Here is a 21333-nt window from a genome sequence, read left to right on the forward strand (position 1 = left end):
GTTTTATTTTTTAATTTTTTTTTTGTTTAATTTATTTCTGTATGTAATTAATTAATTAATATATTTATTAATCAAATAAATTAACTTGATGATAAAATTTTATTTAAATTAATGATATATCTAATTAATAATCATACAATACTGTATATACTGTTTGTATCTATAAATGTATATGTTTGTATTTTATAAATAATACACTTAATTAAATTTACTTAAAAAATATACAGTAATTGTATTACATAATGAATATTAATTTATTATTTATTTATTTTATTATTTTTTTTTGGTTATGAGTTCAATATTTTTATGATTATTAATTTTATCTATTTTACACTATTTATATAAGTTTTAAGTATTAATATAAGATTTTTTTTTTAAATTCTGCTGTCTATTAAAAAATATATATATATAATAATTTAACAGTATATATGATAGTAAGATATCCGGTTTAAGTAATTAAAAATAAAATAATTTACCCGGAGTTTTTTTATTAAAAAATTATATTTATTAAAGTATTATATATTACACACATTCATTGTGTAAATATTCATTACATAAATATTATATAATAGACTAACTTTAAAAAAAATAAAATAAAATTATTAAATAAATTTAGTCATTAATAATGACAGATCAGTTTTTTAAAAAATATATATTAATTTTATACAATATATTTATATATATATATACAGTATATATTTAAAAGATAATAATTTGTCATATCATTATAATTTAATCTTTTTTGTATGTTTCAAAAAAGGTTTATAATTTTTTTATAAATATTTATCAAATAATAAATACATTTTAAATAAATATAAGTTTATATATATATATTGAAAATTATTAATGTGTTTGAATTGATTGCTATTGTAAATAATATATACACTTATAATCAAATAGATTTTGATTTGTACAGTAAATTGATGTCATACTTCCTCATTATGTTTATGAATAAATTTATTTTTATTTATTTTTATTAAATTTTATCTCTCTCTCTCTCTCTCTCTCTCTCTCTCTCTCTCTCTCTCTCTCTCTCTCTCTCTCTCTCTCTCTCTCTCTCTCTCTCTCTGTCTCTCTCTCTCTCACACACACAATCACTTACTCACTCACTCACTCAGTGAATATATATAAACTAACTAAAAATATTGAATTGTCAGATATATTATCTTATAATTTCTAAGAAATTTTAAATTTATAAAAAAATATAATCATTAATTTTTCAACAATTTTCTAGCATGACCTTGATAATTGTAATTCACTAAAATATTTTTTTTTATATACGACAATAATTGTCTATTTAAAAAAAAATATCATATGTTTAAAATATTATGTTTATATAATAAATAATATACAAGTATTTTATTTGTGTTTAAAAATATTTATATTTTTTAATTATTTTTTTCTATCTAAACATATTAAGAGAGGTCAAATTAATTTTTTCTTATTATATATTAATAAAAAAAATAAAATTTTTGTTTTTTATATATTTTATGAAATAAATTAAAACAAGTCGTCTTGTGATTTGTCTGAATCTACCACTTCATGGGATACGTCACATAAAACAAGTACTGTATCTCTCTGTTTGGTAGGACCTAACTTTGGACAGTCCTACCAAAGAGAGAGAGAGAGATAAAAATTGTTTATTTAATTAGTTATTTATCATTAGTTTCTATCATAATTTGATTTGATTTTTTTTGTACAATAGTTTTGTGAAATAAACTTTTAAAAAAAAGTCGCAATTAATTATATAATAATAATAATAAACTTAATAACTAAACGCTTCGGGCGGCGCCGAATATGCAGTCCATATGGACACTGATGTTGACCGCACTGACAGCGGGTGCGGTTTCAAGCAGTGGACAACAACAACAACAATACATAAGCTCTAGTGAACGGCATTTTAAGGTCAATTCAACCGATTGCTATCCGACTGGCAAGGATTCAGTCTATGGCTATCAATTTCAGACCATCGATGGCCAACGTAATGTATCAATTGGCGACTACCGAAACTATACCCTATTGGTGGTCAATGTGGCCACCTACTGAGGCTATACCTATACCTATCCTCAATTGAATGCACTCAAACAACAATTTTCAAATAAACTATTCGAGATTATAGCCTATCCATGCAATCAATTTGGCAAAGTTTGTATATTATATAATAATTATTTTATTTTGTGTTGTTGTTGTTGTAGGTTAGCTAACTGTCCTCTAATTTTTTCTTAATTAAAAAAACAATAGCAAGAACCGGGCGGTTCGGGTCGGGAAATACTTAACGGTATTCGTTATGTACGTCCGGGCGATAATTTTCAGCCAAACTTTATGATGTCTAAGAAAGTCGAAGTCAACGGTCTTAATGAGGAACCGATATATTCATATCTTAAAGTTTGTATATATTTTTTTAAAAATATATAATTAATTAAATATATATATATATTTCGATTTTAGTTTTAAATTATTTATTTTTAATTTTTATTTAATATTATATACAATACTGTATATATATATATATATATATATATATATATATATATATGAATTCTATCACTATTTTTGATAGGATTTGATAAATTTTTATCAATTATCAAAAATAATTTAGAGTCAATTTAATTAATTTTAAAATTATTAAAATATTTTATATTATACGATATAAATTTAATTAATATAAAATTTTAGTACTATAAAACTGTAATAAATTATTTACATTACAAATTATAAATAATTTTAAAAAAAAACATCAAATATTTGGTAATAGGAAGTCAAAATGTGTTATATAAATGCTATAAAATATGATATTTATTATTTTGTTTAATTTTACTTTTATTAAAACTGATTTATTATTAAATATATATTTCTTTAATTAACAAATAGAGAGCCTGTCCGACAACACAATCGGATTTTAGTGATCGGGAAAAACTATTTTACGACAAACTACATGAGCGAGACGTGCGCTGGAATTTTGAAAAATTTTTAATACACCCGACCACTGGACAGCCAACCAAACGGTATCACGCGGGACGTGAACCCAGATTTTTAGCCCAAGATATCATGGATATAGCTATGAATAGGACAACCATAGGTACATCAACCACAACAACAACAGCTTCAACACTAAACTCTATTAATAATTAAAAATTATATATATTTATAGTTTTAAATTTTAAAAAAAAATTATATAATTGTTTTTTTAGTTTTTAAATGATTTTTTTGTTTTTTTTGGGGATAAATTTGATGCACAAAAACAATGATGAATTGATCCAAAAGACTTGATAAAAGTTGGGATCAATTTTGATGGACAATAACAACGACAGGCAATAGATTTTTAATAGTTTTTTTTTTGATAATTATAGTTATAATAACTTTTAAAAAAATTTAACATCAAAAATGAGTGCATTCATTATTATAGTTATATTTTATCAAAAAAATTGTCTATTATTTTGTCGTTATTGTGTATTAGTTTATTTTCAAAGAAAATAAAAACATTTAATTATTACACAAAAAAAATTTATAATATATTTTTGTTTGTTTGTTAATAAATTCAATAAAAAATTAATTCATTATAATATTTTTTAAATATAATAAATTATATAGATAATTATTTTAGATAAATTAAAAATTTAAGTAGTCTACAGTATTTTTTATTTATCTATTTAAATATAAATTCAAATATTTAAGTTTATAAAATAATAATTAAAATTAAATTTAAAACAATTGACTATTCATTCAATAAGATTAATAAAAATTTTAAAGTAATTTAATTTATAATAATTTTAATTAATTTTATTAATAGTTAGTTAGTTATTAATATTTAATATCAATAATAATAATAATATAACTTTTTAAAAAAAAACTATTCATAAAATTTTAAGATAATTTTTATTATTACTTTATAGTATAACATAAAGTTTTTATAAAGTTTATACTATCGATATATTATGTTATAATTAATACAATTTTATGATATAAATATATGATTATAAATCCTTGAAAATATATATTTTTTTTAAAAATAATTATTTAATAAAACTAAACAATAAAAATAAAATAAATATCGTATTAATGTTTAGAAAACGGGAACGGGATTCCCGTGATAATTGTTGAACGGGAACTGAGAGACCAAAAAAGTTTCATATCTATTATTATTATTATTATAATTATTGTAAATTAAAATCTATTAATAACTTTTTTTTTAAAAATGTATGAAATATATAATATATAAAATTTAAATAAAAAAAACTTTTTAAAAACTTTTATATTCAATAAAAAATAAAAAGTTAACCTAAAAATAAAAACAAGTCTACAGCAACAATCAAATCAAGTTAACATWACTATCGATCATTCGTAACCTTTATATATAATATGTTAACTAATTATAATATAAGTTTTTTAATTACTTTAAATAGTACTAAATTATTTAATATCACATAAATAGTTATTATATTTACTATTTGTATAATCAATGGTTGCATAAGTCATATGCAATGCAATGCAATGCAAACATACAGTAAAAATAATACACAAAATAATAATAACAAAACAATTCATWGATTTTTTTTCAATCAATAATAACAATCACTTTATATGATTATCACATCAATTGATCCCATTATAAGTAGTGACCATAACTTCGGGAGTCGGGTAGTAGTGGAAGTAGTGGTCATTCAGATAATCAAATGATATAAATATATTTAATTAAAATCAATGGATCCGTTCAAAGGTGATCATCGCCAACAGCAGCTGATCAACGGTGGCCAACGATCGCCGATACCTCCGTCATCATCATCGAGATGTCCATCGATGGCTGCCAGCACATCATCATCGCCGCCGCCGCGTGTCCACTATATCTACGACTTGCCGTACAATCATCGCAAACATCTGTGCGATCTGCTGGACGCCGACCAGTCGTGGCGTCAATTGGGCGGCCAGTATGTCGGCCTTAGCGAGACATCGCTGACACTGATATCGCACGCAYTGTTGCGCAACGGATCGCCAACTAATGAACTGTTGAAGATATGCGAGACAAGTAACACACGGATCAACCAGTTGTTCMTATATTTGGCACAAATGGGTCACAAGCGGGCACTTTATATATTAAGACAGTTTGTCGACGAAAAACTTCGGCAATTGTGTCCGGAAGAAGATCCAGACAACGACGACAACAACGATTACAATAGAAATAATACTTCGGATTTCGATGCTATGGCCGCAGCGTTGGCCGCAGTGTCCACTAATGGACTATCAAAACAAAAGCAAAATAATAATAGTTTTTTTAGTGACGCAAAAGGTTTGCCACAAAACAGTACTAAATATGGTATGAATTGTATGATTCAGTCAATAATAATAATAATAATTAAGAAAAAAAAGTTGTTTAACACTTCAAATCTCTCTTACAGTGTCCACAAAATTATCGACCGAAAAGAAAATACTTAACAACAAAAATCTAAATGATTTGAACACAGATTATAGCAATAAATCAAAAGTCTTGGACATGAATATGAAGAAGAAGACGACGAAGAATAAGACGATGACGACGACAACAGCGATTGACAATAATTTCAATTGTGATACTAATAATGATAGCAATAAACGCAACAACAATAATAAATCGCTAGTCGACGGCACCGTCGATGAAATGGAGGTCCACTATAAGGAACTGCTTATTGCCACCGATGACTTTGCCAAAGAAAGAATTCTCGGCAACGGCGGCTTCGGTACGGTATATAAGGGCGAATGGAAGGGCACTAATGTGGCCATTAAACGACTTAAAGGATTTCACGACATGTAAGTCTCATRTGTGTGTGTCATATTGAGCTCAGGGATGTTTTATAYTTTTTTTTAATTACCGTTATTTGTTATTATTATTATTATTAGATCTCAAGCCCTAACTGAGCTTAAAGTATTGAATCGGTACCGAATCGACAATATATTACCCATTTATGGAGTTAGTCTGGATGGAGCTGAACCCTGTCTTGTCTATCAATTTATGCCAAATGGTTCACTTGAGGACAGGTAGACAATATTGCAGCCAAACGTTTAGTCCGAATTTATTATTATTTTTTATAAATTTTTTTTCAATCAATAGATTACTTTGTAAGGCAAACACCAGACCGTTGAGTTGGCCGCAGAGGATCAATATCGGCGAAGGTGTTGCCCGAGCGCTCAACTATTTGCACACATTAAAGGGCAATGCCTTTGTTCACGGCGACGTCAAGAGCGCCAACATATTATTAGACTCGCTGTTCGAACCGAAACTCGGCGACTTTGGTCTGGCCCGACAAGTAAACCCGGGTGGCAGCGGTATCTATACGCACTGTACGGTTAGTGCGGTGCACGGCACCAGTGTTTATCTGCCGTTCGAGTATCTGAGACAAAAAATATTGAGTCCGGCTGTCGATGTCTACAGCTATGGTATTGTTTTGCTTGAGATGGCCACCGGAAAGCGTGCTTTCGATGGCAAACGTTTGCTCATCGACTTCATTGAAGATCATATTAGAGAAGCTAACAAAGAGTCCAGCGATGATTATACGAAACTATTGGATAAACGTATAGCTGATGGCAACGAGTCGTGCCATTGGTTTGACTGTCTGCTCGATTTGGGCCGTAAGTGCGCTCATAGATCCAAAAACAAACGACCCCCGATGATACAGGTGCGCCAATGTTATACTAATGTTTAGTATGTTATGAAACTACAGGTTATTAACTACTAACTGTTGTTTCTATCGATGGTTGTATTAGATCCTCGAGTATTACAACCAATACAAGACCAGCGAACGAATCCGTCGCCTGTCGGCCGAAGCCTACAATAACAAGAATACCGTTTCGGGTATCTCGAAGTCGATTATTAAGACACCGCTTGAACTGCAGCTCTGGTACGATATGGTTAGGAAAACTGGTGGCGACCAGAGCGAGACTTGTTGCCCGACAGTGGGTACCGATGTTAATGTCGATGATTTTGATGGACTATTACAATCAAATACACAAATGAATGATAATTTATTGACCATTGATAGCAACGAAAATAATAATATTAATAATAACAATGTGTTTGATGATGAGGATAGGGATGACGAGGAGGAAAGGGATGTCGACGAGGAAAGTACACTTAAACCTATTGAACAAAATGCTAACAATACAACCGTCACCAACAACTACAACAACAACAACGATGACATAACTGTGCCATTGTTACCATTAATTACAGAGTTAGGTGTCAGCAGTAATGGTGATAATAATAGTATTGTTGTTGTCAATGATAATACAAATTAATTATTTTTTTAGTACCGGTATTTTTTTATCATAAATACTATTAATACAGATCTGCTATTTTTAATTTAAAAAAATTTATTGATATTATTTTTAAATTTTTTAAAAAATAATAATTTTTATGCTCAAGCTAAATCAGTTAAAAATTATGTGATGTTCAAGTGCATTTTTATATATATACAATATATAAATAGCTTGCAATTTGATTGCTATTTTATTAGTATTTTATTAGTATTTTTTTGTGTAAAATGATACCACAATAGTTCAAACAATGAAAATATTTACGCATATTTTTGATTAGTGATTTATTATTAATTTTTGTTATTATTATTTTTTATATATATATAAAAACTAAATTGTTGGTATATTTATATATAAATTTATATATATATATAAAGTACAGTATATATAAATTTTTGATTAATTTACTCATTTATTTTTTACAATTATTGTTATACAAGTATTATATACAGTATATATGTTATTTGCTTATATTTTTTATGTTTTTTATATATATATATATAATATTAATAATTTTGTTGATACTATATTATGCATTTAAATTTCTATGTTATATACGGTAAGCACAATTGAAATAGTGATTAATTTTTAAATAAAATTTTTATATTCATTGTTTTTTTAAATAATGAAATCATGTAAAATAATATTATATTATTATTAGTACATATTAATAGACAATATTATAATATTAAGATTTTATTTCATATTTACTGGAGTTATGTATTGGATTTTAAGATAATTTTGTTGATTTTTAATAATTAATTAAATATATATTTATATATGATTTTTATTATATATATATATATATACAATATATATATATGTGAAAAAGTGTGTATTTAAATAAAATGAAATATATATCAATAAATTTATTACTATTAATACAACTACTAATGATTATTATATTTACGGCAAACTCTGTTAAACTTAAGGATGAATTGATGATCAGTGATAATAATAATAATAACAAAAATAATATCTATTGTAAAGACAAGTGCAGTGATGGCCACAAGTGTCTGTCCGATTGGCTGTCCTGTCGATTGCAACAACAGTACGATTCGTCTATTGTTTGTTGCATACATTTTGGACAAACACAGCGACCACCGGCGCCGCAGCCGCAACTAAAAACCAATGGCCAACAACTGTTTGCCCATCAAACCCATCAATCGGCAGCATTCGCCCAACAGGCTAATTGTGCGGCCGTTACCGCCGCTAACAATCGCCGGCATCGGCAACAACAATGGCCACCAATGATGCCATCGTCCCGAACATCGTCAGGAATTTATCGATTCTTTCAGAATCTGTTTACAGGATATAGTTCAGGAAAATCCAGTTCTTCTTCTTCATCATCGCCTTCGCTGATAACGATCGGCAATCCATGGATCGTATCGGTGACGGCATTTGAAAGCCATATATGTGGCGGCGCTGTCATTGCCAGCAATGTCGTACTGACGGCCGCCCATTGTTTTGAGCCGCTCTTGTAATTTAATTTAATTTTTTTTTCATGACATTTATTATTATTATCATTAGATGTTATGTTAAATAACTGTTTAACAAAACAAAAAAAAGTTTTAACATATCTATCAATTTATTTCTCTATGTATTGTATGTGTGTATTGTGTATAGCGATCCCAGTGTCTACTCTGTCCGTATGATCGGTGGTGACGGCCGCCTAAAAGTTGCCGTCTCTCGTATTATACTACACGATCTGTACTATCGGGGCGAGTCCTATCACGACATTGCACTTGTTGTCACCAATACGGCCGTCAATAGCGGTGGCGGTGGAGAAGCCGACCATATCATATGTCTACCGTCGCTGCATCTGTCGCGCAATCAACTGGTCGGCCGACGGGCAACTGTAGTAGGGTTTGGCCACAAAAACAACAACAACGACTACATTGGTGACGGCGATCGTCATCGTCAGCAACAATCTGTACAGCAATTAAAACGACTTGAGGTCGATATAGTATCGCAAGTTGATTGCGCGCACAGGTATGCAACTGGCGATAAGCGCAACATACCGGTTGGCATACAGGATGGTATGCTATGCGCCACCAGTAGTAGTAGTAGTAGTAGTCCCAGTGTCGGTGCCAGCGATATCTGTCAGGGAGATTCAGGTATAAAATTCAATTAATTAATTCAAATGGGTTTTTTGATAATTGAGATAAGATATAATATTAATTAATATGCTAATCATATTTATTTTTTTTTGGTGATATCTATAATTATATTTAAAAAAGGGGGACCACTAACCATACCGGTGAACGGTGTCGACACATTGGTAGGTATAGTCTCGTTTGGCCGAAAATGCGGAAATACTAATAGTAATAATAATCATAATAATAATAATAATAAACCCGGTGTTTATACAAATCTAATTTATTATCGTCAATGGATTTTATGGAAATTATCTCAAATTGATAAAATTTGAGAAATAAAATTTATTAAAAAATATATATAAATAATTATTTTTCAAAAAATAAATAAATTATATTAATAATATAAAATTACATTAAATGTTTATATATATATATAAATTATTACCTTAATAATAATCAATATAATGTATATAAAAAATATAATATTTTTCATTTTCATTACAAATCATAAATAATACAATAAATAAATTAAGTTTTGATTTTTTAAAAATAAAAGTAGAAATTTCTAATAAATTAAGTAATTATAATAAATTAAGTAATTATAATAAATTAAATACTTATAAATATAGTTAACATCATATGATTTTTGTTTGTTTGTTTAAAAATATATCAATAAATTACTAATTAATTATTTAATTATTAATTATTATACTATAATACTGTAGTAGTGGTGGTCGTATCGGCCGCGATATCGTCGTCGGTAACGGTAACAACTGACGACTCTTTGCGGTCGGCTTTGAAATAGTCGACAAACTCTGGGGAACTGTCGATAATCCGTATGAAGGCATTCAGCGGCGATTTGCTTAACTTTTTCGCCAATTTAATATCATTGAGATACTGGTATTTTCCGTTCAAAATTGTATCGCACTTATCGTTGTCCGCTTGATAGTCGCCGCAAAAATTTTCAATCATTTGGCCAGAAATTTCCGTCAATATTGAATGCAAACCCGAAACGGTGGCCGAAGAGCAGACATTTTCGCCTAATCTGGCAAACGATTCCTCAACACAGGTATCGAAACGATGGTAAATACTGTTTTATTTTTTGAAAGACAAACAAACAGTGGGATCAGTTAGTTTTTTTTAAGCACCGGTAAGTGATAGGACAGTTAGGGTAGGGTTATTTATTTTTTACCAACAAATCAATGGCATCTTATCTTTGTTGATGATTTTCGACTTTTCCTGATTCAACTGTTCCATATCGACAATATATTTGTTCCAACAGTGGACAGTCTGATTGATGGCCAGATTGCCGCACCGGGACCACGATATATACAGTTTACCTAATTTAGGTGAATCGCAATACTTTTTCAATACGGTATCAATATCTTTGATGGCCATCGATGTTACATCGTAGGTCAGTCCAGTCAGACACTTGTCCACATAGGAGCTGATCCATTGGGTGCGCTGTTTGTCTGTCCTTAATATATATATAATAGTTTTTTTTAAAAAGTTTTTTTTTTGGTGGGGTGGGGTAGCTGAGAGCTTAGGTAGATATTTATGGGTAGATATTTCCCACTTTATTGCAGCTTACTTGCACTGGACAGCAAACTCGCGGACATCGGTCGGATAGTGGCCGTCGGTATCGCCAAAAGTGGACAATTGCATTGCCATTAAATCCATTTTTTCTTTAGTCTGTTCATTGCAGACAATGGTTTCATCATCGGTGGTGGTGGTGGTGGCGGTGACGACAGCAGCACAGGTAGCTGTCAATACAGTGATAACTAACAATTTTCTTATGAAATTCATTATTTATTATACAGTATTATAATATTATTATTATTATTAAAAAAAATATTATATTATATTAATATTATTATTATTTAAAAATAAATAAATTTTATTAAATTATTAATTAATTATATACCATATGTACATATATTATATACATATATTATATACAGTATATTTCATATATATAAAATTTATTTTATTATATGTTTATAAGTTTTGCAGTTCAAAAAAAAGTTTTTTCTTTATATATAAATTAATATAATGTATAGCAATAACCTAATGTTAACTATAATTTTTTTTAAATATTTCAAACATTTTTTGGTTTAATATATGATTTTTTATAGATTATATTTCTATATAATATATATATATATAACATAAAAATGTTGAGTTGTGTGACAAGATTTTTCTTAATATCATTTATTTATTTTTAAAATAAAAAATAAAAATATAATCTATAATATTATTATTATTATTACTACTGGTTCTCCTGGTTAAGCAATAGTGGTAACTATAAATTGAAAACCAGTTGACAATGCTATATTAGCATTGCCAGAAACAAAACAAAAAATACTTTCATGTCATAAATTACTTGGTATTTAGAGATGGACAACTTTCTAAAGTTTTTTTTTTAAAAAAAATAAATTTCCCACTGAGAAAATTTCTAGAAAATTTATCAGAAATTTAATTTTTAATGTTATACTATATGGAATAATACCCATATTTATAACTATTGTAATACTATATATTAATGAGAGATGATATATATAGTTTATACTATTATATAACTTTAGATAATATTATATTATATATTATGATGTAGTACATTACTATACAAAATTTAATACCTCTATATATATATATATAATTATTTAATAATAATTAATTTTGTAAAATTTTATTCATCATTTTATTATATATATATATATATATACTGTATATTATAGTTTAATATAACTAAATAAACGATTATTATTTTTTTTTAGTTTAATTAATAAGTAAAATACTACTAAAATAATATTTAATTATTATTTGTAAAAACAATGATTATACTATAATCTAGGTATTTTTTTTAGAAACTTCTAGAAATTTCTATTATTTTTTGCCAAACACTACTTACATAATACATAATTAAATAACACACACACACACACACACACACACACACACACACACACACACACACACACACACACACACACACACACATACACACACATCAAAATTGCAAAAATTAAAATCAATTCAAAATAGTTATTAATAGTATAGCAGTATATAATAATTTATATAAATTCCAGATTTTTTTTTGTAAAGTAAAATTTGTTTGAAAATAATTATTTTTAAAAAACAGCTGTATATATATATATAAAACTTTAATTACTCACAATTTGTGACATATATTTAGCCGATTATTGTCTTCGGCCTTAATTTGCGGACAAATTATTGCAATATTGTTTCGGACAGTAATTGTCTCTATCCTTCATCAGCGCAATTGCTGTACATTAGTGACAGCACTGTTGGTCATTAGGTACTTACGGTGAGAGAGTGACCACAAAAAAGTGATAATTGATAACATGTTTAGTGCCATAAAACTTATTTGACTAGTTTTAACATAAGTTTTTTTATACATAATAATACAAAACTGATTGTAAAATTCAATAGTATATATATATATAGCTCCCACAGCTCCCAATTTTACAATCAGTTTTGTATTATTATGTATAAAAAAACTTATGTTAAAACTAGTAAAACAAATAATCGGCTAAATATATGTCACAAATTGTGATTAATTAAAGTTTTATATATAATGTGTGATTGTGATAACATAAACCTAAATAAGCTGTATATATGTTTAAAATTTATGTTTAAATTGACACACACATATATATATATATAATAGTAATAATTGAAAGACAGTTTTATATTTTTAATTTTTTTAAAAATTTCATTTATAAATATATTTTATATAATTTACTAAAAAAGTTTTACAAAAAAAATTATTAATAGCTATAAACTAAATTATATATATATATATATAAATTTATATTAATATATAATTGTATGATAATGATTTGATTGTATGTTTAATAATAAATAGATTTTTTTTTTATAAAAAAAAAATTAAATAACCCTAGAAAATAATTAGAATTTTTTAAATAAACAAAAATTAATGACAAACAAAAATAAAATAAAAATACATTAAATATTAAAATATATTTTATATAAAATAAGTATATATATATATATTTTTTATTTAAAGGCCAATCAGCTAATTATTAATAAATGACTTTTAAATTTTCATATTTCATTCAATAATACATTTTTCAAATATATAATATTATATTTTTCTCATCTCATTTAAACATAACTGTAAACTAAATGTTATATTATTGATAGTATTTAATTCAATTATATTACTGTAAATAATATCTAATATCCAATAAAATATGGAAAATAAATGGTTATTAATAATATTGTTTATACAAAATTTTTTTTAAAAAAATAAATAATAATATGTTATTTAGTTTCAATAATAATTTTTTTTAAATAGTATTTTTGCCAACAAAACTGTGTTCATCAATGGCGGCACTCGCGGTATCGGCAAAGCTATCGGTCTAAAACTGGCCAAAGACGGAGCCAATGTTGTTATTGCTGGGAAAACAGTTGCCAAACATCCGAAACTCGACGGAACCATCTATACGGCCGTAGAGGAAGGTATGGATGATATCTATTTGGATGACAATACCGACAAAAATATTTAGACATAAATTTTTTTATCATTTAAACAGTCAATTCAGTCGGCGGTAAAGGTCTGGCCGTTAAGTGTGACGTCCGCAGCGAACAGGACGTCATCGATGCCATCGACCGGACTGTCCGGGAGTTTGGCGGCATTGATGTCATCATCAATAATGCCAGTGCTGTATATCTTACAGGTGTTTACTTTAATTGATGTTTTTTTTGTTTGTTTAAGTTTTATATAATAAGATTTTATATAAGATTTTAGTTTTTTTTAAGAAAAAATTAATTAAAAACCAAAAGGTATTACTCCATCTCTTATCCAATTAATTACTGTAATTATTATTATTATTATTAGATACGGAACAGACATCTATGAAAAGTTACGATTTGATGCAATCAGTGATAACCAGAGGATCATTCCTGGTGTCCAAGTATGCCATACCGTATCTGAAGTTGAGCTCAAATCCGCATATATTGAACATATGTCCGCCAATTGATTCGTTGGCCACTAAATGGTTGGCACCGCACTTGGCCTATACTGTAGCCAAATATGGTCAGTCAATGATGACAATGGGATTGGCCAGCGAACTGAGCAAATATGGTATAGCGGTAAACGGTCTGTGGCCGCGTACTATCATATGGACGTCAGCGTTCAACGTACTCGGCAACGGCAGCAAGAGTACGGCCCGCTATTGTCGCAAACCCGACATTATGGCCGACGCGGCCTACGCTATGTTAGCCAAAGACGCCAAACTGTTTACCGGTCGGTTCGCGGTCGACGAACAGTTGCTACGTGAGGAAGGCCTGACCGATATGGACCAGTACGCCATCCAAACGGACAGTCCGCTAGTATTGGACTTTTTTCTAACCGACAATTTGCTGACCGGCGACAATGTGGTCGACAGTTCAGTAATCGGAATGTCCAGCTATAAGGACTGTTAGATTTTAAAAAAATCAAATATTAAACAGTATTATATATAGATGTTTGAAATGTTTTAATTAAGGAATAAATTAATAATAATAATAATAATAATAATAAAATAAATAAAACAATTTCTGTATTATAAAACTTGATGATTAATTTAATAGTATTTTTAAAACTAAATTTTTTAAAAATTTATTTTAATTATTATTTTGTTTAAATACAATTTGATGAAATGTTTGTGCTTAATTTGTAAATGATTTTTTGTTGTTGTTTATTATTATGTAAATTATTGATAATTTTATTTATATAAATCATAATATATCTTAATAAATAAATAAATATTTCATTTTATATATTGTTATATAATTTCTAATTAAACAAATACTAGATTTATTAATTTTTTTAAAAGTCAAAACATATATTTAATTATTTTTATATAATAAATTAATTTTAGTTAACTATTAACTAAATCAACTAAAAAAACTAATATAATTTATAAGTGTTATTATACCTTAACTTAATTGTTTTTTTTTGCTAATTACTCAATCAAAAGTAATTATAATAATAATAATAATAATTATTATTATTATTATTAATATTAACAATATCATCGTGATTAGTGTATTTTTTTATTTAGTTAATTATATTTTAAAAAAACAGTGTACAAAAAACCGTTAAAATTACTTATTAAAAAACATTAATACAATTATTAATTAATAAATTAAATTTTATTACAAAATATTAATGTAGAGAGACATTGAAATAAAAACAATATAAATATAGTTTAAAAATATATTTATATGTATAATAATTTTTATAATAATATTATTTTAGATTTTTTTTGTTGTTATTGTGTTGTAATTGTGTTAACATTTAATATAAGTGTGTATATTATTAATCATTGATTAGTATATTAATACAATACGTTATATATTAAATAATATGGAAAATAAGGGGTTAATAAATATTTAGAAAAATTATATTATAATAATAATAATATTATTATTTAGTGTAATATATTAATAATAATTACTTTTATTATATTGATATTTATCATTACATTAGTATTTTTGCCAACAAAACTGTGTTCATCAATGGCGGCACTCGCGGTATCGGCAAAGCTATCGGACTAAAACTGGCCAAAGACGGAGCCAATGTTGTTATTGCCGGGAAAACAGTTGCCAAACATCCGAAACTCGACGGAACCATATATACGGCCGCAGAGGAAGGTATGGATGATATCTATTTGGATGACAATACCGACCAAAAATGTTCAGACATTTAGAAAATATTTGCGTTTTTTCCCCCCATTTAAACAGTCAATTCAGTCGGCGGTAAAGGTCTGGCCGTTAAGTGTGACGTCCGGAGCGAACAGGACGTCATCGATGCCATCGACCGGACTGTCCGGGAGTTCGGCGGTATTGATGTGGTCATCAACAATGCCAGTGCTATCTGTCTAACAGGTAATGATTAAAACATTTTTTAGACTAAAATTATTTTTTAGATTTTTTTTTATAACTTTTGGAAAGTAAGTTAAATATTATTTAAATTATATAAATATGTTATATATATAAATAAATTTCACATTTTCTACACTTTACTGGTGTTTGTCAACTGATTCTCTCTCTCTCTCTCTCTCTCTCTCTCTCTCTCTCTCTCTCTCTCTCTCTCTTTATATCTATATTATTGTAATAATAATAATTATTAATTATTATTATTATTATTTATTAGATACGGAACAGACATCAATGAAAAGTTACGATTTGATGCATTCAGTGATAACCAGAGGATCATTCCTGGTGTCCAAGTATGCCATACCGTATCTGAAGTTGAGCTCAAATCCGCATATATTGAACATATGTCCACCGATTGATTCGTTGGCCAGTAAATGGTTGGCACCGCACTTGGCCTACACTGTAGCCAAATATGGTCAATCAATGATAACAATGGGTTTGGCCAGCGAATTGGCCGAATATGGTATAGCGGTCAACGGTCTGTGGCCGCGTACTATGATATGGACATCTGTGTTCAATATAGTAGGTACTGGTGGTCACAGTACGGCCCGGTATTGTCGCAAACCCGACATTATGGCCGACGCGGCCTACGCTATGTTGGCCAAAGACGCCAAACTGTTTACCGGTCGGTTCGCGGTCGACGAACAGTTGCTACGCGACGAAGGCCTGACCGATATGGACCAGTACGCCATCCAAACGGACAGTCCGCTAGTATTGGACTTTTTTCTAACCGACAATTTGCTGACCGGCGACAATGTGGTCGACAGTTCGGTAATCGGAATGTCCAGCTATAAGGACAGTTAGATTTTATTTATTTATTTAAATTCAATATTTAAACAGTATTATATATAGATGTTTGATATGTTTTAATTTAATTTAATAAGGACTGTTAGATTTTTTTTTAGTCAAAAAATAATTTTATTAATAATAAATAATTAAAATAATTAATAAATTAGTGGTATTTTTTATATAAATATTTTCTATTTAATAATTAAATCAATTAATTAAATATTATCAATAATATTTTGTTTATTAGCAAAAAAAACCACGTATTTGTTAATTGATATTAAATTATTATTAATTTAATTTTTATTACTAATTATTGAATCAATTTATTGTTTTTTTTGTTTAGTTATGAAATTTTAAATTTGATTTATGCCAACAATAAACAGCTTTAAGTTAGCTTTTTTAAGTTAAATTATTAATATTTAATTTAATTTTGTTAATAATTAAACTATAAAAAATTTTCTAATAGTTAATAACATTTACTATAGTTTTAGTTTAGTTTTATAAATTAAAAAACTATTTTATTAATAAAATTATTAATAAAATTTTTTATTGTCTATCATTAGAATTATTAGATTCTATGTATTAATAATTAATATTTATTTTATAAAAAAAATTGTTAATGACTTTCTAATGTATATAATTTATACATTAAAGAAACAAAATCATATATTAATATATTTATAATACATTAATATTAAGAAATAATTTTTATGAACTATTCAAACAATAATTCATTAAAAAAATTAATTTATTAAATATTATTAACTATTAACTACAATATAATGTTAGAAAACAATGAATAATAATTATTATTTTTTTTAATATGCTATTGTATTTATTTATTCATAAAATAAATAATATAAATATGTATACATATTTGATAATAATAATAATATTTTACTAATCATTTTATTATGATATTATAATATTTGATTATTAATATAATATATTATATTTTTATAAGCAGTTATATAATAAAATAAATTATAAAGAAAAAAAATCAAAATAACAAAAAAATTAAAAAAAAATAATTATAATAATAAAAAAAACTTAAAAACATTTTTTTTTGAATAAAGTTTAGCCGTAGTAGTAGTAGTAGTAGTAGTTGACTGAATCATCCGATAGCTGTCAACAAACAAACAAACAAAAAATTAGTTAAAATTAGTTAAAATTAGTTAAAATTAGTTAAAATTAGTTAAAATTAGTTAAAATTAGTTAATAATAAATTGTTGATTTATTTTATTTGATTTATTTTTTAAAAATTACTTTTCAATACGTTATGATCCCATTCCTCCCTATCCTTTATAAACTGTGAATATTTTATCCATTTGTTCAACAATGACGACATCGCCGACTGTTTCTGATTAAACCATTGAAGCTGTTTGTCCAGCAAACTGTCCACTGAACTCAACTGTCCGCTGTTGTCGCCGCCGCCGAAGCCGTCATCGCTGCCAACACTACTACTGTCCCCACGTTTTCCATAGCGGGTTGGCTTACGGAGCGCACAGTCGGGACAAAAATCGCCGGTCAGATCCACTAGTTTGTCGCTATCGGGCCCCGGTATGGACGCACCGCCGGCTGTGCCCACATTGTTAGTCAATTGTTGTACAAGTAATATGACAAACATGATATCTGCGACAAATGTCAGACACTGGGGTGGGGTGGGGGGAGTTGTGTGCCCATCAAATAATTAGGATTATTATCTCATATAACATATACGGTATATATTTATATAATAGATTCAAAATATTTTTTAAAAATATATTAACAATAAATTATTAATTAGTTTTTTTATTTAAAAAAAATATAATAATAATTAATACTATTAATATATAATTCATATAATTCATATCATAACAAACAAACAAATATATTAAAAATAATTTTTTTAAGTCATTATTATTATCAATATATATCCTAAACAAATTAATAAACAACTAATAACTCTAATAATAATTAAATAGTTAATTATTAATAAAAAAAAATAAGTAATACTATTGTTATATAATTTATAATTCATATCATAACAAACAAACAAATATATTAAAAATAATTTTTTAAAGTCATTATTATTATTATTATTATTATTATTATTATTACCAATATATCTTAAACAAATTAACAAACAACTAATAACTCTAATAATAATAATTAAATAGTTAATAATTAATAATAAAAAATTACAATAATTTTTAATATAATTCTATATAAAAAAATATAAAAATTATTTTTTAAAAATATAATTACAAATACAACTTACTCTATGCTTGTTGTTTGAAACCATAGGTTTCATTTTATGGATAGTATTAATTATTTTAATAATAATATAATTTTTGTAATTTATATAATTTTATCAAATAATTATCAAAATTTTTACAAAAATTATTATGACATATAGTTAACATACAACTAACTGACTCTTTATATAATATTTATAATTTGTAATTAACATATTAGTATACAAATATACGACTACAGTATTATTATATATAAATTTTTATCATCATTTCAATTAAAATTAATCCCTTATATTAATCATTATATTATTAGTCAAATCACATAAATGTTTTTAAAAATTATATTTGTTTTAGTAGTAATAGTAATGTACTTACAATATATTATTAATATATATAGTATATACTGTATATACAGTACATTTAAATAAGATCAAATGGGATCATTTATATTTATAAATAAATAAATTTAAAAAAAAATTAATATTAATAATTTAAAATAATTTTAAAAATAACTTATAAATCAAATAATAAGTTTTTTGATTATTATAATAACATTTACTAGTATTTATACATTTGAATGAATAAACATTATTTAAATAATAAAAACTTTATTTAATAACTCTAAATATATTGAGTGCATTAACAAACTTTATTTATCCAATTATTTATTTTAGTAAAAATTTTTATTTATTTAATTTATAATATTAAAATTAATATTGTCTTTTATCTAATTTTAGGTTTTTAATTTTAATCATTAACATTAATTATTATTATTATTTAAATATCAAATTATTCAAATTTAATTATTTTGAAATATTATCAAAAACAAAAAAAAACAATAAATTTCATATTATTTAACAAATTAAAAAGTTATAAATATATATATAAAAAATATTAAATACGAAAAATTTTACACAAATTTTTGTTGAAATTAAATTGAAATTGTTTAGGAAATCTATTATAAATTAAAATTGTATTAATATCGCCGCCAGCTATGGTAGTATCGAGAGGAACGGTAGCCAATTGTCGGTGACCAACAAACTTACAAAACAGCCAGTGTTTCAATGGCTGATCGGTTTGAATGTGGTTATAGTTGTTGTCGTTTTTGTTGTTATTGTTGTTAACATCGATGTAATCATCTGATGATCCGTCAAATTGTCGGTCAAACCGTTTGCCAAACCTGAGCGGCGACCGTATGGTTGGCTGTACGTCGGGATCGTCGACAGCGGAGGCGGCCATCAAATGGTTAGCCGACGATGATCTACACAGACTGTTGTTCAATAGATAAACCATAACCAATAGGACGACCAGTTTTTTCAATTTATTATTGTTTATCATATTTATGGACATCTTTATAGAATAATATTTATATATTAAAAAAAAACTTTTATAATAATATCTTAATAATTATTTAATGTTTTTTTCTTTTAATTTTAGTACAAATTAAATATTACTAATACTTACATTTTTTAAAAATAAATAAAATTATTTATTAATATAAAATAGAAATACCTGTAGATATAAAATAAATATTTATTTTTTTCAATAATTTGTTTGAATTAGTTTTTTATACTAAACTTTTTTTCAAATCAATAATCTGATGTTTCAGTCATTGATAACATAATTCAACTGATGGTTAGATATCATTCATAAAATGTTTAAATAAAGAAATAGTTTGTATTTTTTTGTGTTTTTTTTATTAAATAAAAGAAATCTTTAAAAAAAATGTTGGATTTTTTTGTTGCTTTTTTGTATTTTATTTAAATATACAGAATATTCTTTACAAAAATTATTAATAATTGAGTATCAGATTTATAATAATAATAATAAATAAAATCAAAATATCATTATTTTCGATATAATATTATCTGAAATAATATATTTATATTATATTATGTAAAATGAAATTATTTTCAAAAAATGCCTGACACGGGTTTTTTTTAAATATATAACTT

The 21333-nt window shown here is 26.1% G+C and overlaps 5 protein-coding genes across 5 annotated transcripts; 4 read left to right on the forward strand and 1 right to left on the reverse strand.

Annotated features, from left to right (window-relative positions):
* The first annotated feature begins 1662 nt into the window (after nt 1-1662).
* LOC128956388 (glutathione peroxidase-like) lies at nt 1663-3533 on the forward strand. Its single transcript, XM_054302122.1, has 3 exons — nt 1663-2145; nt 2242-2385; nt 2872-3533. The coding sequence occupies exons 1-3, from the start codon at nt 1798-1800 to the stop codon at nt 3130-3132; spliced, it is 753 nt and encodes a 250-aa protein (XP_054158097.1). The 5' UTR covers nt 1663-1797; the 3' UTR covers nt 3133-3533.
* Nucleotides 3534-4475: 942 nt separating this feature from the next.
* Nucleotides 4476-7312, forward strand: LOC128954931 (serine/threonine-protein kinase pelle-like). The gene is made up of 5 exons (XM_054300547.1): nt 4476-5311; nt 5394-5781; nt 5872-6009; nt 6083-6647; nt 6736-7312. Exons 1-5 carry the CDS (start codon nt 4702-4704, stop codon nt 7264-7266), a joined length of 2232 nt encoding a protein of 743 aa, XP_054156522.1. The 5' UTR covers nt 4476-4701; the 3' UTR covers nt 7267-7312.
* Nucleotides 7313-8177: 865 nt separating this feature from the next.
* Nucleotides 8178-9294, forward strand: LOC128955237 (transmembrane protease serine 11E-like). Its single transcript, XM_054300885.1, has 3 exons — nt 8178-8764; nt 8911-9217; nt 9277-9294. Exons 1-3 carry the CDS (start codon nt 8178-8180, stop codon nt 9292-9294), a joined length of 912 nt encoding a protein of 303 aa, XP_054156860.1.
* Nucleotides 9295-13592: 4298 nt separating this feature from the next.
* Nucleotides 13593-17156, forward strand: LOC128955238 (uncharacterized). The gene is made up of 7 exons (XM_054300887.1): nt 13593-13635; nt 13726-13889; nt 13964-14107; nt 14269-14833; nt 15904-16067; nt 16158-16301; nt 16570-17156. Exons 1-7 carry the CDS (start codon nt 13622-13624, stop codon nt 17154-17156), a joined length of 1782 nt encoding a protein of 593 aa, XP_054156862.1. The 5' UTR covers nt 13593-13621.
* Nucleotides 17157-18219: 1063 nt separating this feature from the next.
* Nucleotides 18220-19451, reverse strand: LOC128956199 (uncharacterized). The gene is made up of 3 exons (XM_054301885.1): nt 19402-19451; nt 18408-18792; nt 18220-18266 (listed from the first exon to the last, which is right to left on the reverse strand). Exons 1-3 carry the CDS (start codon nt 19432-19434, stop codon nt 18256-18258), a joined length of 429 nt encoding a protein of 142 aa, XP_054157860.1. The 5' UTR covers nt 19435-19451; the 3' UTR covers nt 18220-18255.
* Between the last annotated feature and the right edge of the window lie 1882 nt (nt 19452-21333).

This window comes from Oppia nitens, unplaced genomic scaffold (genome assembly GCF_028296485.1).
Source record: "Oppia nitens isolate AA-2021 unplaced genomic scaffold, nextdenovo-longstitch-racon4-pilon3 scaffold2_pilon_pilon_pilon, whole genome shotgun sequence".
NCBI lineage: Eukaryota > Metazoa > Arthropoda > Arachnida > Sarcoptiformes > Oppiidae > Oppia > Oppia nitens.

Excerpts from the sequence above, each read along its gene's own strand:
- LOC128955237 (XM_054300885.1), top strand. The coding sequence starts at position 8,178 with ATGATTATTATATTTACGGCAAACTCTGTTAAACTTAAGGATGAATTG. Across the intron at positions 8,765-8,910 it reads CATTGTTTTGAGCCGCTCTT|CGATCCCAGTGTCTACTCTG; the intron begins GTAATTTAATTT and ends TATTGTGTATAG.
- LOC128955238 (XM_054300887.1), top strand. Across the intron at positions 14,108-14,268 it reads CAGTGCTGTATATCTTACAG|ATACGGAACAGACATCTATG; the intron begins GTGTTTACTTTA and ends TATTATTATTAG. Across the intron at positions 16,302-16,569 it reads CAGTGCTATCTGTCTAACAG|ATACGGAACAGACATCAATG; the intron begins GTAATGATTAAA and ends ATTATTTATTAG.
- LOC128956199 (XM_054301885.1), bottom strand. The coding sequence starts at position 19,434 with ATGAAACCTATGGTTTCAAACAACAAGCATAGA. Across the intron at positions 18,793-19,401 it reads TTTCAAACAACAAGCATAGA|TGTCTGACATTTGTCGCAGA; the intron begins GTAAGTTGTATT and ends ACCCCACCCCAG.